General features: G+C 37.0%; 1 protein-coding gene across 1 annotated transcript in view; it reads left to right on the top strand.

Moving 5' to 3' along the window:
• The window catches only part of TBC1D19 (TBC1 domain family member 19), a 97,950-nt gene that overhangs the window by 20,040 nt on the left and 57,766 nt on the right, over nt 1-20,144 (top strand). Inside the window, exons 4-8 of the mRNA XM_058670242.1 lie at nt 4,472-4,547; nt 9,448-9,522; nt 10,613-10,676; nt 11,623-11,669; nt 15,735-15,845. Of these exons, the coding sequence (XP_058526225.1) occupies nt 4,472-4,547; nt 9,448-9,522; nt 10,613-10,676; nt 11,623-11,669; nt 15,735-15,845 (373 nt within the window). The remainder of the gene's footprint in view (nt 1-4,471; nt 4,548-9,447; nt 9,523-10,612; nt 10,677-11,622; nt 11,670-15,734; nt 15,846-20,144) is intronic.

Below are 20,144 nucleotides of genomic sequence, written 5' to 3'. Positions count from 1 at the left end.
ACAAGTCCTGGAGAGAAACCAAGAATGTTAAGTAAATGGAGCTCTTGTTACATGAAAGGCTACACTGGGAGTGGGGAACAAGTGTTTACCCAAAGGTAAAGTAAAAGGGGGAAAGTTGCCTCAGCATATCCTGGTGCATTTTATCGGAAGCAGTCTAATGACTAAAGAAAGCACACAGTAGGAACATTTATTAGATAATATTAAGTGATTGAAGCTAAACACATCTCCCCGTGCACTCTGGTTGGTGGAGATGTGGAATACCTGAACTCTACAGGTGAAGCTGAACACAACTCACTTTATTTTATTTGTTTTAGTTAACATTTCAATAAATTCAAAGAGATTTGTTTAGTAAATATAACATAAAACCCCTGTACTCTGTTATTTATATCACATTTGTCTTTTTTTCTTTCTTTTTTAATTTTTATTTTATGATACAGATTTAGGTCATAGATGACTTACATTAGATTATAAGTTTGCATCTTTGTAAACATTCATAATTTTCACTGAGAGTTGACTTGGGTAACTCCAGCTTCTGATCATATAGTTCTATGTCCTCTTCGTTTTCATTAATATTGTATATTTGCTCAGCTTTGTGCATTGAGCAAGGTGCTAATGCTAACAAATCAACTAGCTAGGCTTTACTTTCATGGCTCTACATCTCAGTGGTGCACATAGACATTAAAGGAGAAATGATAGTACTGTGCAATAAGTACTGTGATGACAAAGTAAAAGAGCCCATGAGGCAGGCACTTGAATATTTGGGGTGCTCTGGTGGCTTATCAAAGCAATCGTTGTTCAGACTGGATCAGAAAGCCAAACTGGAGTTCGCTGGGGAAGGAGCAGATAAGAAAAGAATGTTGAGCAGAGAGCAACACCAAGCTCCAAGGTTTAGAGGTAGAAAGGAATGCGGCACAATGGAAAACAAAAACCATGGATGGATGGATGGCAGATTCTGAGAGGAGCATGGCAAAGATTATTCTAGATGTACAGGCAAAGATTTACTTCTTTTTTAAAAAAATTTTAATTTTCATAATATTTACATAATTGATTAGGGCACAAAGGGTCAAGGGCTACAGGAACGTGGGTAAGACCATTGTTTCCACATTAATATTTTTTCTGTATGTGGGGAAAGGGAAGAGATAAAGGCAGAAATCCCACCCAGCTTCCCACCTATTCTAGGTCCTCAGTGTGAGTGAGGCATGCTCTGAGGGTCCTGCTCAAGCAGTTTTGATTGTTCAACAGTTCTGAGTTGCTGCCAATCTCACCATTCCATACATGATAAAATCTCTTCAGAATCCACTGACTGACATAGTCTTTTCATGGTTGGGGTTCTGACATCAGCAGTTCAGTTGGAGGGATCTCCAAAGAAACTTCATCCGGGGTTATCCCCAGACCTGATTCTTGTTTGCTCTTGCCAGTGCAAGGTGGCACAGTTCATTGCCCCATTCGGCTTATGCATATGCTGGTGGTTGCAATTGCTGGGTCAGTTCTGTTTCCAGTCCTGTCTTCCTCACTAACCAATGTGGGGGCTAATCTTGTCAAGTTAAGCTGCAAAACCACCTGGAGAGCACCTGATCTGGGAGTGGGAGTGGCCCAGTAGAGAAATAGTGGGTACCTCCCTCTGGGGTTATCATTCTCATGTGAGAGCATTAAAACCAGGACTGGGGCAGGGGTGACTAGACAGAACGGCACCCACCAGCATGTGTGGCTGGATAGTAGGGCTGGTTAGGTTGAACTAGGCTTCAATGCCCAATGATATGTATTAGAGCTAAATGGGATGTGAGACAGACTGGTTGATTCTGCGGTGCATACTGGCAAGCATGGGACACAGGGTAGGGGACAGGCCTGGTGGGGGTTATTGGGAGTCACCCCAACTAGGCTGCAGCTCCCACTGGTTTGCATGAAGGCAGAGTGTGAAGTGGACAGAATCAGGCTTGACTGCCAGATTTACTTCTTATTCAAGGCTTTGTAGACTCAAGCCTGTAAAGCACCTGAGTGCCGTTTATAATGTTAAGAGGCTAATAGTATGGTCACAGTTACATTTTGCTTATTTAACAGGTAATGACTATTTGCTGTTTTCCACTGTATTCATGACATTAGTTGTTATAATGAGAGACTTGGGGCAACTAAGGAAAGGTTTGTTTGGCTCTTCAGCTTTGAGAGTTTGAGCTCAAGATTGGACAGGCCCATCAGTTTGTGTCTGTTGATGGAGTTGTTGCTGACAGAATCCCAAGATGGCACTAAGTATCACATGACAAAAGCCAGGAAATGTGTGTATCTGTGTCTGTGTGGTCTGTTATGAAGCCACCAGTGATGGTTTCCACACCCCAATGACCAAATCCATCTATTCATTTGCTAAAAGACCCACTTCTAAACCCCATAATTACATTGAGTTTTTACCCAGTTAGTATCATTAACTTAGAACTTTGGGGTTTGAAGTCCTATATGAGTCCAAAGACAGAATTATATGCAGGCTGTAGCAGCCAGGCATGTTAAATACTGTAAATACAATCACCGGAGAGGAAGGGAGTCATTGCTTCTGGCTAGTAGCCAAGAAAAATTGTAAGAAGATTGAAGATAGTTGAAAGCAAAAGAAACTGCTTAGGAACCAGCTAGATGAATGCAAGCAAGGGGCAATGGTGTGTTAAAATAGGTTACTGTTAGTGAGTAGAAAATACAAGCTGTATTTAGGATGTCTTGGGAGGCAAAAAGTAAGAGTAAAGTGGGCTGTGTAAGTTTCTGTGCATTATTCCTGACAGTCTTATCTCTTTGTATTACTGATATAAGATTTTAGCCTGTTTTGCTCACTATGTATCTCAATCTTGGAACATCTAGTAGATACTCGTTATTTCTGAATGAGTATCTAACTTGATTTTGGTTTTAATTTGAGTGACTTTGGATTTGTGTCTTCTTATTTATAATTTTTGGATGAATTTCTTTGATTGTTAGAAAATTCTCAAGATTGTCAGTAAAGATTCTCAAGTTTTAACCCTAAATTTTCACTTTATTAAATTTAGACATAGTTGTCATTGAAATAGAAAGATTTTTAGAATAATAGTTATAAATCACATGCTCCATTATAAATAAGGGACATATTGTACAGTGTATGGTAAATAATTTTTAGATTACCATGCATATAAAGATAAATCATAAAATATTAAGAGATTGTTAGTTTCTTTTCATTTGTGACTGGGGAAGTATTTTAGTGGTTAAATAATTTACCAGGATTACATTAATTGGTAAACTGTCTTGTAGAGTAGATACATTCCCTTTTTCCATTCCGAAAGCATTTCTTCCTGAAGAGTTGAGCCTTTTACACTTAGGCCCTGGGACAGATGTATGCCACTGTTCACTGTGGACCAGGAATTTCTTCAGTGAATTTTGGTTATTAAAACATGGTTGTTTAGTTGTAGGTACAAATCTTATGATTAATTTCAATGTGAGATATATTTTAGTAGAACAGAATTTCTAAGTCAGATTTTTCTCCTGCTTTTTCTGTGACATCACATCACTTGACACTTCAATTACTGTGTCCTAACTATTCTAAATTCCTCTTATTCTTAAGCTTTCCAAATGTTTCTATCTCAGGGTTTTGTGCTTCTCTGCATTATTGTTCTAGATTATTGCCTGGTTGGCCTGTTCTTGCTCTTAGTTCAGATGAGATCCTATGGAGGTCATCACTGCCCTTGAAGCTACTTCAGTTTCATTAAAGTACATTTCCCATGGCATTTACCAGTACCTGATGTTATCCTATTTATTTGCTTGTTTTCATAAATTGACTTTTTCACTAGTTCCATGAAAACAGGAAAGGATTGTCTTAATTGCCAGCATATACTTAGTACCTAGAATGGCTATATAGTTGTTGATGAAAAAAATCTATTTTCTTTAAAAATAAGTGTTAATATAAAGTGTACTGTTATTTGGAGAACAGAATTCATAATATGTTAAAATTTGAAGATTTTGTTAAATTTGTGAATTTGTGCTATACAGATTAAAACATGGTCAGTACTAAAATTAGTGCTTATAATTTCAATGATATAAAAGAAATATAATCCTGTAGACAAGGAGATTGGGAGAAATGAAATGAGTTGCTATATTGGTAGGTTAGTAGATTTCTTTAACTTTGAAATTTGTTTAACATTATAATACTTATATAATGTAATTAACTGTCCTAATGCTTTTCACGTGATCTTTTACAGAGATTAGTAATTTTTTCAATTACTTCAACTTGTGGATTCAGGTTATCAAGCAGTTTAATTTTATCTTGTAATTAAAACTTTAATCCAGATCTTAATACTCATAGAAGATATATTGATGTTTTATTAGTCTCTTGTACTATATGTAAACACAAAGAACTGCTAAAAAGATGCTATTTCATTTACAATGGGGACCACAGAGGTAGATAATTTCAATCTGATAGAATGGGTCTCCAGAGTAGTATTAATATTTACCCCCCTCTTTTTGATCCTAGGTTTCCTTTACCTAGTCATCCTGCGGCCCCTCCTGAGCATCTTAAAGAGCCTTTGGTGTACATGAGGAAAGCACAGGTTGGCTATCGTTCATTTTAATTTTATTTTTTCCATACCAAGTAACATAATGCAAAGCAAAATATCCTTGTTATATGGAGTGCATATTATTCATTATATGAGAATTGGGGTAAGAACTGCTATGGTGATGTTACCCACTATAGCAATATTAATAGCATTTGCAAAAATCTTCCTTTTTTCTTTTCACTAACTATGGATCATACCTACTTACTATAGAAATCTTAGGGAAAAAAAGAAATCTCAGAAAAAGTTGAGTAAAAGGGAAAAATTTACGTATTAAATTGGCCTGGATTATAAATATGGCAAAAGTATTAAGTAACAGTATTTTCCTCAATTCTCTGTGTTGTTGAAGAAATGAAATAACTGATACCTTCTTCCCTTAAAATTTTCCACTCTCAAGTTAGTATTATTGATACTGTATTTAAAATGTATTTTTTTTCACAGCATGTTGCCACATATTAATTTTAGTCTGTTTGGAACTCACATAAACCTGCTTTCAAAATGATCTGTCAACAGCTAAGAATCATTTTAAAAGGATAATATGATTTAAACAAGCAAACAAAAAAAGATGTAAAGCTGTTAAAATGGAAAATCAGTAAGTTCTATCACATTCCTCCATCTTTTTACTGTCTTTTGCTTCTGTGTAGCCTTTTCTAATCCTCAACACACCCCACCCCAATGAAGCACAGAACTACTTATGAGCTAACCTCTGTGCTGGGCAGTACACTGGTGGGATATTTAATGGGCATCACAGTCTCCCTCAACAGCCATTCTATAGCTTAGAACTCAGAAATGAGTGCTAAAGCCCCTTTGTTATGAAGACATTGAATGTACCAATACAGACTCTCCTATGAAGCCATCACTTAGCTTCAACAATGAGTGAGCATCATGAGGCTACTGCACCTGAAAGCTTTCGGTGTTTTGAATTACTATTTTCCACAGCTCCGGATGTTAGATCCGTTTTGTTTTTTCAACAGTTATTTTACATTTTCAGAAGCTCTCAAAATTAAATAATGAATGAGACCATATAAACAAAAAAGCTATGAAGATAGCTGATGTAGCATTTAATGTATTTCTACCTCTAAGTGATATTTTTTTTACGTATTTAAAAGTTTAGCTATTTATAAAATTACTTTTAAGACATAACACAAATTGAGTATCCCTTTCCATTATGATTAGGGTCAGAAATGTTTCAGGTTTGAGAAATTTCTGGATTTAGGAATATTTTTATAGACTTTATCAACTGAACACCCCTAATCCAAAAAATCAAATTCAGAATGCTCCAAAATTCTCAATTTCCTGAGCATTTTATCAGTATATTTTTAGGCTTAGCATGCTTTGGATTCCAGACTACTGGATTAAGGATACTTAACCTGCAGCTAAATGATACATGTGTGATGGAAGAGTTGTGTTGTTTTTTGTTGTAAGGATTTGAAGACAAGAAAGCAGAACTAGCAAGATTGAGTATACATATTTTTATAAAGTTTGAAAATTTTACAAAATGTTTAGTGAAATATCAGTTTTAGCATGTTAGATTTAAGCAATAAAACATACTATCATTTTGAAAAGAAGAGATGGAGAGATAAAGAGTATGTCCACTTTTAAAGTCCCCAGGTAGGGCCCGGCGGCATGGCCTAGCGGCTTAAGTCCTCGCCTTGAACGCCCCGGGATCCCATATGGGCACCGGTTCTAGTCCCAGCAGCTCCACTTCCCATCCAGCTCCCTGCTTGTGGCCTGGGAAAGCAGTCGAGGATGGCCCAAAGCTTTGGGACCCTGCACCCGCATGGGAGACCCGGAAGAGGTTCCTGGTCCCCGGCTTTGGATCAGCGTGCACCGGCCCGTTGCGGCTCACTTGGGGAGTGAATCATCGGACGGAAGATTTTCCCCACTGTCTCTCCTCCTCTCTGTATATCTGACTTTGTAATAAAGTGAATAAATCTTAAAAAAAAAAAAAGTCCCCAGGTAGCTGTTGAGAATACATGTGAAGGAGGAATGTTTTATTATGTGTAAGTATATGCCACTCTTTGGGGCTTACCCACTGGATCATGGATTAGCAAAGGACTGCTTGTGGACCAGATAGAGCCTGTCACATGTTTTCATAAGGATGGAAAACTAGGATTAAAAACACATTCCAAAATATTTTTTAGCTGATTAAAACACCAAAATAAGAATAATATCTTGAGTGTACTCAACCTACAAGAATTAATAAAATATGTTTTATTGGGAAAGGTCATGTTCATTTATTTAATGCTGTCTAAATGACTGCTTCTGCACTACGACGACAGAGCTAGAAAGTCGCAATGGAGACCTTTTTTGGCCTGCAAATCCTAAAATATTTACTATCTTCTCTTGAATACAAATTTGTGCTAAATTATTCATTCTGTAAGAGCACCGACTAATGCTTTTTATTTTCAACATCGGGCGTATGCTTGGCCAGCAGAACACTCGCAGTATCTGTTGAACTAACTGATTGTTCTGCCACAGTCCTACCAAGCACCTGCTCCTGGGTAGTGTCTGCTCTTCTTCCGGACACACACCCCTTTTCCTGGAGACACCCAGTTCTTCACCTGTCTGTCCTGTCCTCTTGGACCGTTCTCTTTCCTTTGATCGAAAGCTGTCTAGCTCTGATCTCACTTCTGCCATTCCATCATATTCTGTTTTGCACTTCAGAATCTGTCATGCTAGTCCTCAGCTAAAGGCCACCACCACTGTCTAATTGTTCTTTCTCCTAACTGTGCAGAAACACATAGTTTCTGTGTGACCCGTTAGTCTAGTCGAAATCCTTTATTTAACTTTTAAGTGGATTCTTTCTAATGCCTGCTATTAATGTTTGTTAATCTTTATTCGTTATCTGCCTTCTATGTAGATTGTTCCAGAACTTTCCCATGATATGTACCTTCCAATTCTGTCTTTGTTTCATTTCTAACATTTGCTACTTCATTAAGAATTTTGAGGGGTGGGAGTAGAGCATGGCAGATGCATTTTCCATAAAGAAAGGAATGTATTTAAAGAGTGTTTAAGAAGAAGCTGTGAGTAATAACCAAAGTAGAAAGATATCAATAGCAAGTGATGGTGATGATGTCACTGTCTGAAGCTCTTGACATGTATTAGCATCCTTATCTGTTGTGACAATCACATAAGGGAGCTATTGTTATTGTTATTTTACTTTCCTATTTCTAGGTTTGTAAGTGGCATTCCTTAGTAATGTGCTACATGACTCTCCCCTTTTCTCCTCATTAGGTTTGAATTTTTCAACTTCAGTATTATTTTATCTCAGTTTCAGTGAGCCAGAAGTGACTTGTAGGCGTATTTTGGAATAAAGGCAAGCTTTTTTGGCATTTTAGCTGGCATTGAAAAGAATATATAATAAAATGTGTCTTCTATTAAAATTACTTAGAATCTTCAGCTTGCAAGACATAGAGGTGAAAGAGAAAAAGGTGATTAATGCTGTTGAAAATCAGCAGCAAAAGTCAAATCTAGTTGTGACATATGCTTGAGGATAATTGGCTTAGACTCTATAAAAAAGTAATTATTGGGTTGTGGTCCTGGGGTAGTAGGCTAAGCTTTTCTTGAAAGGTGCTTGCTTTCTCTATGGGCTCCAGTTTGTGTCCTCGCTGCCCCATTTCTGAATCAGCTCCTTGCTTAAGGCTGGAGAAAGCAGTGGAGGGTGTGGCCCACGTCCTTGAGTTCACGCACCCATGTGAGAGACCCAGAAGAAGTTCCTGGGTCCTGCTTTGGACTAGCCCGCCTCTGGCATTGTGGTCATTTGGAGAGTGAATCAGCAGATGGAAGATATCTCTCTCTCCTTCTCTCTGTAAATCTACCTTTCAAATAGAACTAACATAAATTATTTTAAAGTCACTATCTTTAAGAGGACACAAAGATTTTAGACCAAAAAGTATACTGTCTGAATTTTGAACGAATTCTGCTTTTTTCAGAATTACTTATTTTTATTGGAAAGGTAGTTTTACGAAGAAAGGGGACACCTAGAGAAAGATTTTCTGTCTGCTGGTCACTCTCCAAGTGACCTCAATGGACGGAGCTGAGCCGATTCAAAGCCAGGAGCCGTGAGCTTTTTCTGGGTCTCCCACATGGATGCAGGGTCCCCAGGCTTTGGACTGTGCTTCACTGCTTTCCCAGGCCACACAATCAGAGAGCTGGAAGGGAAGTGGAGCAGCTGGGATACCAACTGGTGCCCATGTGGGATTCTGGTACATGCAAGGTAAGGATTTCACCCACAAGGCTACTTACTGCACTGGGCCCAATCCTGATTTTTTTATTTGAATTTTAATTCATTTTTAACAGACTCAATATGATTTATATAAAATTCTAAGACCATAATGATATTCCTTTTCCTTTTTGTGGATCCTGTGTTTCTAAAACTAACTAGGAAACTTCATTTTGGGAATATTGGAAAACTTTGAATTTGAGCTAAATATTCAATGATATGAAGTGTCATTCATTTTCTTAGGTGATATGATGTTGTGGAACATGTGAGGAAAACCCTTATTGTAACAATATGCTTCCTGAAGTGTTAGCAGTAGAGTGTCATGTTTGGAATAATTATAATAGTAGTATGTACCCATTGTACCTAGAAATGCAAAATGCTTCCACCAAATGACTTGGGTTGTTTTGTTTTGTTTTGTTTTGTTTTGTTTTGTTTTGTTTTGGACCCTTCTTCCCGTCCTCAACGAGAAGCTGTGTTCTGTGAGGACTAAGGCATTGAGTTACTCCAGCACCAAGGGCAGTCTCTGGCACACATGAGGCAGTATCTCTCTCTGGAGTGAACTGATGAGTCAGGATAGCCAGTCACTGCCATGTCTCATCACATGTAACTTTTTTTTTATTACTTTCAGCATTAATAAGTAGAAACAGTAATAGATTTTTATTTGCGTTTCAGGGAAGTTGGGAAAAAAGAATTCTGAAGAGTTTAAATAGCATGTGTACTGAACTGAGTATTCCATTGGCACGAAAGGTAATTTGAATATTTTCCTATATTTTATTGACAATCAAGAACTAGAAAGGATGATGCAGTTCTATAATAGGTAGGTTCATTGATGATTTTGGTTTTTTACTAGCTTACTGGCTTTAAGAACAAAATCTGTAAAAGGTGTATTTGGGGACATATTCTTTACTGTATATGCTGTTAATTATTGTGATGACCATACCTCTGAGAATATATAAAAATATACAATACATGGTACAGTTTACTTAGTTATTTGGCCATAGCAAGTATTCATACTCTTAAGGTTTTACTTGCCTTTCTTTATTGGCTAATTCAACTTGTGAGTCATAAGAAATATGAAATTCAGGAATACTGTGATCCTGTAAAAGACAATATGGTGCCATTTCTTAGTGTTAAAGGCAACAGAAAGAATGGTTTGAATGGTTTGTCATTTCTCTGTAAAACTGTAATTGTGTTTAGACCCATTATTCCATAAATTATCTGTTGGTCTGGAATTTGAGGAGGGAAGTTGGAAAAGGAGAGTAACACTGTATGTTCTGTATTGTTTATAACTGCTCACAAGTAGGAAATAGGTTTCCTTTCATTTCATCTTTCCTCCTTGTTGTTTATTCCACTGTAGACATGACATAGTGGATATAAGTTAAGTAGCATTCCAAGGACAAGTCACTGAGTTCCCCAGAGGACTGGTGTAAGCAAAGCGTGGCAGTGTTGTGCAGTGTGCTGCCATTCACGTAGGAAGATGGTGGAACTGACTCTCAGTCACTCTCATGGTCAGTCCTTCGGGACTGCTGGATGCAGTAACACATGTAGTGTGTGGCTGAGGAGTAGTATTTCTTTGGAATTTACTGACCAGCACAGATCAATTACCTTCTTGAATTCGGTAGTGCCCTACTCTAAATGGAGCTTTTGAGACTAGATATAACAGTTAACTAATAATTTAAGTGTAACTCTTCCCCCAAAAGTTCTCTGGGTTTTGCGAAATTATTTTTCTTATGTTAGGGTAATTTGCTTAAACTTTTAAATAAGCTATTGATTTTGGGTTTCAGCTGCATTGCTTAGCTTGAAAAAGTGAAAGCAGTTTTAAAATTACCTTTTCCAGAGGCCCGTTGCAGAACAGAAAGAGCTTCTCAATAAGTGGAATGAAATGGGAACCGATGAACCAGGTATATGAAGAATCTGCTTTCAAAATGTAGTATTGGGAAAAAGAATTGCTGTCTTAGCTACGGATCCAAACAAATATGATTAGCACTTCTTTTGGAAGAATAGCAGCTTTCCCTACTAATTGCCTAAACTCAGTTTTGTTTTCTTAAAGTTCTTTCAGTAAGAATTCCTAACTTTTATCTGTGTTTTCCAGTATTTTGAGAATATTTAAATCATGTATCCATTTTAAAGAGCATCTTAAAACATTCTTATAAAAACAAATCAAATTTATTCAGTAGGTTTCTGAGACTCTTAACTGTTTTACATACTCAGTTACTTTAAGATGTTAAAATAGGGCAAATGCGGAAAAAACAAGTTTTGTGACCTTAAATAATTTATTTTGGTGTATTTTAATATTTAAAATCAAGTTGGTTTTATAAATATATAATTAGCAGTAGCTATATTTCATTTACTGTGATAAATAGGTGCTGATTTATGTGTAGAAGGACTGGTACATGACTCCTCTTCTCCTTTCCTACTGCTTAAAAAAATAAGAGGAGGTGACCACACAAAAAAACTAAGTGCCATGGTCGAAGAAGTGATGTGCTACTAGAGTTTAAGTGAGAGCACAATTTAGTGCAACTAGATGAATCTACTGAGAATCTGTTCTCTGTGTTCTGAGTACTGTGAGAATTCTCAGGTAAAAGCTTTCCGTCACATTTACATTCGTTAGCAAATTCAATGGTAAATAACTAGTTGTCATTTATGAGTAAGAGACTTAATTTCTTCTGGAATACATCATCTAGGCTGACACTGATGTTCCCAGAATTTAGCAGAATATATATCAAATAACCAATACCCAGCAAATGTCTGAATATCTGTATAGTGACATATGAAAGAATCATTAACATGTAGCATTAATAAAACCTCTATATAACTGAAATTTTGTTTGAATCTGTCTTATTCTAGATTTGAGCCTTTTCAGACCTGTTTATGCACCTAAGGATTTCCTTGAGGTAGGTTCCTGTACACACACACACGCACACACACACATGTTATTGAGGGAATAATTAGAGGGAAATGGTGAGGTAAGACTGTCTTGTGCAAAAGGATCATCACAGACAGAACCCCGAAGCAATGGGGGCTGGTGTTGTGGCATAGCAGGTAAAGCCAGCATCCCATATGGGCACCAGTTCATATACCAACTGTTCCGCTTCCCATCCAGCACCCTGCTAATGGCTTGGGAAAAGTAATAGAAGATGGCACAAATGCTTGGGCCCCTGCCACTCGTGTGGGACACTCAGTTCAATTTCTAGACTCCAGATTTTACTTGACCCATCCCTGGCTATTGTGGCCACCTGGGGAGGGAACTAGTAGCATGAGGATTTTCTCTTTCCTTTCTGTCTTCTTCTCTAGACCTCTGGCTTTCTACATAAATCAATAAATTTATCTTTAAAAAAAAACACAGTGTGATCAAAGCAGTGTATTGATAAGATCTAGAAGTTTCTCTTGAAAATACATTGGGGTATAGAAAAACTAGAGACAGAGAAATAAAATTATGAAATTTTATTTTTAAAAACACTAAACATAAATAAGTAACCTACTCCCTGGTGTTTATAGGAGTTCAGTAAGTCTCTTCCATTTCTATTTTTCCCCCTGTTCTAGTAGTTGTTACTAGACATCATGATGATCTGAACCAAGCAAACAGCTTTGGAAATGGAAAGAGCTTGACAGATTTGAAGGCGATATTATAGAGGACTTAGAAACTGTTTTGATATGGGGACTACCAGAAAAAGAAATGATAAGGGTGGCCTTCAAGTGCCTGCATCTGCTAGTTGGGCAAAGATGATTAGCCTTTGAGATAGAAGCCACAGTAGGAAGAACATATCCATGCATGAAGATGGTGAGCTCAGTGACGTCTGAGAGGCATTTCAGACATTCACGTGGAACTCTTCAGGAGGCAGTTGGAACTCAGCAATGATTTCAGTTCACCTAGCATTGACTCCCTTCTTGCTCAGGAAGATAATTTTGAATTACCTTCCAAAGTGTGCCTAGAATCCAACCACTGCTTCTCTAGGTGACCATCCTCTCTTGTTTGGACCATGTAGTAATTCCTAATTGATCTTTCTCCTTCTGCTCTTTCCTGCCTAACCTCTGTCCATTATCACAGCTTCCTGGGTGAGGCATTGAAGCACAATTCAAAAGAAGCCATTCTTCTTGTACCTAGTGGCTTATTAAAAGCCAAGATCATGCTACGCAAGTTAGACACAGACAAATACTTCATATTCTCTCTCATGTGGAAGCTTTAAAACTTGAATGTAAAATAGTGGTTAGTAGACGCTGGGAAGGGTCAGCAGACAAGGGGAAGATGGGAAGTTGAGTAATGGGTACCCAAAGACAATTAATGGTAGGAGTAAAGTTCTGGTATTCTACAGTGAGGAGACCATAATTCATGATAGATTATGTTTTATGAATAACTACAGTAGAGGACCTTGAAGTTTCTCTCCAAATAATGGTAATGGTAATGATAAGGAGATAGAAACATTAATGACCTTAATCTGATCAGTATGGATTACATAAATATATTGAAATGTCTCACTGAATCCTATAAATATTTGCAATTATTGCACGTTAGTGAAACATTTTAAAAAATACTTAAGGGGATAAAAAATATTAACTACCTGATTTGATCATTAAACATTGTATGCATATATTGAATATCACCCTGTAACTCACAAATGTGTATAATTTAAATTTAAATGAATAAAAATTTCAAAAAACAAAAACCAAGTCACGACAGTGACCCTAAACAACCGTTTAATCAGATACCTCATTCCTTCTCTGAGTTCATCTCCTACAACTTTTCCCGCTGATTTATTTACTCTTGACATTTGAACCTCTTAGTGTTCTCCTGCTTCCTGCCATCGGAGATCCTTTGCTGACAGAATCTTTGCTCCAGTTGCCTCCTGCACACTCCCTGACTCCGCAGGGCTCTGCCTAACTGTTGTCTTCTCAGCCAGGTCTTCCCCGACTGCCCTGCTGGGAGTGCCTTGTGCTTCTTTCCAGCTCTGTTTTTGCCTGCCTTCCTCTGATCCCAGAAAGCTTCCCTAGGGGCCAGAACTTTTCCCTCTGTCTTCTTTGCTGCTGCAGGAATTACACAGGGACAGATGATTGACAATACCCACAAGGTGTCACAGGGTACACCCACGCAAGGCTTTCTTTCAGCAGGAGCAAGTGCATAGAGCCACTTCCCCCGGAGCTCTGACGGTTCATTCTCAGCTGCACAGGTTGTCCGTCCTTCTTGGGTTATGAACCAGCCAGGGCTGTGTGAGATTGCTTTGTCTAAGGAGATAAGGCCCAAGTTTTGAAGAGGAGTCTTTCCTGTGCTGACTGGTTTAATTAGCTGCAAACATTTTTTTGGAGCGTTTACTATTCAGTTATATTTAGCAAAGTATCAATTTTTTATTAATTACATTGCATTATGTGACACAGTTTTATAGGCACTGGGATTCCCCCCAACCCACCCCAAACCCTTCCCCCATGGTGGATTCTTCCACCTTGTAGCGGCAAACATTTTCAGTGAACAGTGTTAACAAAAGAAATACCTTCGTGGAAGTTTTGAACATTGAGTTGAATTATAAATGACTAGTTAGTACATTTCTTCTATTGTGGGCAAGGATCACTACCAGGCTTCTAGGTATTCGGAGAAGAAATAACAACCACTTGTAAGTTAATCATGTCCCTAACTGCTCTGTCACCAGCAGATAGAGCAGTGCTTAGTACATAATTGTTCAATAAATATTTATGAATGTTTCACGTTATTTTTATCTCTTTTTTGAGCCTGTTGTCTGATACCAGTTTGACCAGTGTAAAACGTTGCAAAGATTTAATTATTTCCTCAGTCATATTCTGTATTCATACTTATAGAAATTAGATTCCTAGGTTAAAATATGTATTTATGCATATCTAAGAATGTTTATTAGTTTATATTTGAAAACTATATACATGGTCTTTTTGTTAGATTTTCTCCTAAATGTTTTTCTTTTGTCCTTGTGGATTCAGTTTAGAGGTTATATACTGCAGTGTTACTCCCACATCTTAATAAAATATTTGCTAAATTCTCTTTTGTTTATTTTAGTTATTCTAAATTTCAAACATTATTTGAAAGGCAGGGAGAGGCAGAGATTGATTCAGAGAAAGGAAGAGATTTTATGTTTACTGCTGGGTCTCCCATAAAGGTGCCAGGGATCCAGCTACTTGACCCATCATTCATCCTACTTCCTAGAATATGAATTAGCAGGAAACAGGAATCCCAAACAGAGCCAAGACTCAAACCTAGGCAATATGGGAAGCAGGTGTCTTAAACAGTGGCTTATGAACTATTGTGACATATGCCCATTTGAATTTTATGGTTTTAAAATTGTTGTTCTTAAAAACTTTAGAGTTGATTCTGAAAATTTCCCTGACAAATACTATAATTAAAGATTTTTTTCTGTCAACCCTCCTGGGAAAATGTTGTAAGTGGCGATTTTAATGTTTTTTTCTAACTTTTTAAAAAATATTTATTTACTGGGCCCCGCGGCGTGGCCTAGCGGCTAAAGTCCTTGCCTTGAACGTACCGGGATCCCATATGGGCGCCGGTTCCAATCCCGGCAGCTCCACTTCCCATCCAGCTCCCTGCCTGTGGCCTGGGAAGGCAGTCAAGGAGGGCCAAATCTTTGGGACCCTGAACCCGCGTGGGAGACCCGGAAGAGGTTCCAGGTTCCCGGCTTCGGATCAGCACAGCACCAGTTGCAGTTAGTTGGGGAGTGAATCATCGAACGGAAGATCTTCCTCTCTGTCTCTCCTCCTCTCTGTATATCTGACTTTGTAATAAAAATAAATAAATCTTTAAAAAAATATATTTATTTACTTAAAAAGCAGAGGTGCTGAAAGAAAGAGGGGAAGAAGGAAGGGGATAAAGAGCAAGCATAATTTCAAACAGTCTTGATTTTGTGGTGGTAGTCCAGGAGTGTCACTACCAATTTGTTACATGTAAACATCCTATAAAGAAACTAATTTTGTTGGCTTTATTTTTAAAGGTATTAATTAACCTTCGCAACCCAAATTATGAAAATGGTGATCCTCTTAGTTTCAGGACTCATTTGGGTTTAATCCAAGTTCCTCTGAAAGTTAAAGACATCCCTGAATTGGTAAGTATAAACATTAAAAAATAGATTAGCATATGTTGGAAGACAACCATTAGAAAAATGTTTTAGTACAGCATGAATCTAAAGCACCAGCCTATTCTATTCACTAAAGAAATGAATAAGAATATTTCTTTTTTATTGAAGATATGAATATATAAAAAGCAAGTTGCTTAGTGTGGGACTAAAATGAGCTTACATTGAATAAGCCTCTACTTATTCCTAGTTTTAATAAATGTCATAGATTTGTTAAAACTTCCTGCAGTTCAAATGCCTGATGTATGACTATAAAACTGCTTGAAACAAATTGTGAGTTTAATAAAATTATTAGTAAAGAGAGTGAATTTTATTTATTTCAGCCAACCTTTAGAACTGAAAACATGTTAAGGCACTGAGAGAGACAAGGAAGATAAAAATGAATTAGCCTTTCTACTCTTTCTATCAGTAGCACTTTGGTGGGGGACTTTACTTTTAAAATGAGAAATGTGGAGATTTCCTTATGGTCGAGTTAGGATATTATCAAACCCTCTGTTAATCATCCCAAAACAAGAAGGAGCACAAAAATGCAAATGCCATATTTGTTGAAAGTAGTTAGCAAGTTATAACTCTTGAGGTTTCGTGGATTCATACAGAGGTTGATAAGTGACTTAACCACAAGTTAGGGTCAAACCTAAACGCAACTGGAAGACAGGAATTGGAATGAGAGGTACTACAGTCATCAGTTGGTCATTCTGTAGCTCCAAATCCAAATATTTTGGTATTAAAAAATCATTGTAAGAGTTGAATCCATAGCTGAGAAAATCTTTATTAGGAGATAAAGCAAAAAGCCAAAGAAAAGAAAAATAGGGAAGGAGAGATTTTTTTTTTAATTAGAAAATCAATCCAGGAAGTTGTATCCTATAGAAAGAAGGGATGCTTGTAAGAAAAACATCAAAAAGATAGATACTCTCACAGGTGTGACTGCATGAAAAATTAATTGAAAACAGTCTTCAGAGTTGGTAAAAAAATAGATGGAAATCATTAGGAAAATTTGCATAAGTGAAAACATGGTTTGACTATGACATGTAAGAAATACATTAATACATATGACATGTAAGAAATACAGTATGCTGAGACCAGCACTGTTGTCCAGAGACACATATGGGCACCAGTTGGAGTTCCAGCTGCTCCACTTCCTGCACAGCTGTGCAGGGAGCTCCCTGCTATTGCACCTGGGAGAGCACCAAATTGTGTCCCAAGTCATGGAAGAGCCAGAAGAAATTCCTTTCTCCTGGCTTCCAACCAGCCTAGCTTTAGCTATTACGGTCATTTAGAGGGTGAACCAGTGGATGGAAGATCTCTGTCTCTCTGTCTCCCTAATTCTGTCTTTCAAACGAATAAATAAATCTTTTTATTTTTAGAAAAAGTAAATGAAGCATATTTATAAATATAACATGACTTAGTTAATAATACTTATCAAGTCATAATGATGTGTAGTTTAATTTGGCTTTAATCAAGATGTTGTATGTAATTATATATAATAATGTGTGGATGATGGAGGTAAAGATTGAGAACATACAGGAACCAAAATCTTCAACTGACATAAAAAAATCAATGGATAATGCCATTAACTAATACATTAGCAATACCAACATACACTTGTCAGTTGGAAATAAAAATGTTGAAAATCAGAAGCAAAAAGCTTAAAGTGATTGTCCTTGGTATTGAGCCAATCATGCTTGTGTGTATATGTGTATGTGTTAGGGAGGAATACACAACTGCTATTTTACTGTCATTATCAAAGTCATTTAACTTTTAGCTTACTTGACTTCTTAAACTATTTGTTACATATAGAAGCAGTATCATGCAGTTATTAGGAGATGACACTCTGAAGTGGATGAACCTGGGTTGAAATTCTGGCTCTGCCTTATACTGGCTGAGTGACCTTGAACAAGTAATTTGTCTTTGAGACTTTGTTTCCTCACCTGTAAGACAGGGATGCAGATCAAGTAAGACACATGATGTGGGTTGAATTGTGTCTCTCTAGAGTTAGATTGAAGTCCTGTAAGTACGTGTGAAAGTGACCCTATTTGGAAATTGGATCTTTGCAGTTGTAACTAAGATGAGGTCTTATTGGAAAAGGGAGAATCCTAAATTTCATATGAGTGGTAACCTTCATAGGAGGAGAAGGAGAAATGCACACAGGAATAATGTCAGATGACAACAGAGGCAGGTACTGAAGTGCCACATCTGTGAACGAAGGAACGATGAAGAGTGTCACTGACGCCACAGGCTGAAACAGGGAGCTGCCTCAGACCCTCCAAGGAAAGCAGACCCTGCTAACACTTGTTTTTGGATTTTTAGCTTCCAGTGATATGACAATAAATTTCTGTTGTTAAAGCCTGCTTATGATATTCATTTATGGCAGCCCTAGGGAACTTATATACTACATATGATAAATGGTACTTGGAAAGGTAGGCTATATCCAGTAACCATTACTACTGTAACTTAAATTAGTTTTTAAAGAGTTATTTTTAAATATTACAAGTCTTGATGGTAGAAGTTTAGACTTTATAGAGAAAGTGCTGTGGCTGTACAGAAGGGGACATTATAGATTTTCTTTCTGGAAATGGTGGGAAGTCTTCTTCCCACAAAGGTACTTCTGCTTGAGTTAGGTCTTCTGTTTACTAGGTAAAGAAGCAGGAAAAGATAATTTAAGATTTACTGTGTGTGGGAGTGGGATCAGTATGTCTTCTGTTGTCTGTAGGGACCTTAAGCTGATGGAAATGCATTCTTAGCTACGGAAGAACCAAAAACCCATTATTAATTTTAAAGAAATTATAACTTTATGCCCTAGCAGACTGTTAATCTTTCTCTTCTGCAGTGATTAGAGATAGTTGTCACTACCATCCCTCTGTTCATGTGACATAGTGATATGATTCTGACTTGTATGGTTTATCTGTGATCCTAATCTGTTTTAAGCATTAAACTTGTTAAGGGCTTGGTTAACCCTATGACGCTATAATAGAATAACACTTAAACCTAATCACAGTGTTATGAAGATTCATCCATATCAGATGGAAAATCCTTAAAACTGAAATTTGTTAAACTCTAAAGTGAAATTGTAACTAATTCCTGTTTGCTAATTCAGTTGTGTAGTTTACAAAAATACTGAATCCTTCTATCAGGTTAGGGGGTGCAAATATGCGTGACACAGCCTTTGTCTCGCCAGTGCAGATTAGGAGGAAGATTAACAGTAAAATGTTTCACTGTGATGTGCTTAGGTGCTTGGATAGAAGTTAGCAAGGGTTAATACTTGTGTATGTGCATAAAGAGTTGCTTGCCTCAATTTGGAATATGAAGGAAAGCTTGTGAGAAGATGTGTAACCTGAGCACCAATTTTGAAGATAGAGATTTGGACCCACATATGCTCACGTTGAGGAAGAAATATTTTGAATACAAAGCCTAGTATTGGAATGTTTGTTGAGCCCAAGTTCTGCAGTATAAAGAGGAAGTTTATTTTGAAAATGAAATACAAATAAACAAACCAGTGACTTCACAGAAGTAAAAGTGTGTTAAAATGCATGGAAAACAGTGATTGAAAACAGAGGAGCAATACTAAATTTTTAACTCGGTCATTAAATCATGGCTACATAAGCTGTTGTACTTTTTTCAAGTTGTAGATTAAATCAAGTTTACTCAAGAATTGAAATATAAAGGTGGCTATTTAAAAATCAATACAAAATGAAATGTATGTCTCTGTGTGTTAGTCTGAGTAACTGTTTTGTGAGGGATATTAAGAAATCAGACCTAAATAATAAGATAATTAGGAAGGATTAAAACTAATTCCATATTTTTAAATGGAGAGGGAAGTATGGTTTTAGCAATTAGAATAGTAGCAGAACCACAAGTCATATATTAATAGAAATATTTAATTACTTAGGCAGTGTGTATGATGTTTTTTAAAATACCAAACATTACTTTCTTTAGACATTGCTAGTTAAGTAGAGGAAGTAGGGAAAGATGAATCTAGTTACCCTGGTTTTAACTGAGAGCTTAATAGTCCAATTTTACATAAAGATGAATTTTGGGGGAGTATGTGTTCAATTGATTAAGCACTGAGACAAATACAGTACCTTAGAAAGCACAGATGTGTAATTATTTTGCTAACTTTAGACAATGATTATTGGAAGTTAAAAATTATGGTAAGTACATACACTGTGTGTGTGTGTGTGTGTGTGTGTGTGCGCGTGTCCATGCTTCAGAAGAAGTTTGAATGTTTCTGCTTTTTGGGAAAGTTATTCTTTATTGATTAATGTACTGCCT

The sequence above is a fragment of the Ochotona princeps genome, chromosome 11 (assembly GCF_030435755.1).
Source record: "Ochotona princeps isolate mOchPri1 chromosome 11, mOchPri1.hap1, whole genome shotgun sequence".
Lineage (NCBI taxonomy): Eukaryota > Metazoa > Chordata > Mammalia > Lagomorpha > Ochotonidae > Ochotona > Ochotona princeps.
The sequence above is the reverse complement of the archived record's forward strand: the minus strand, read 5'-3'. Positions and strand labels throughout refer to the sequence as shown.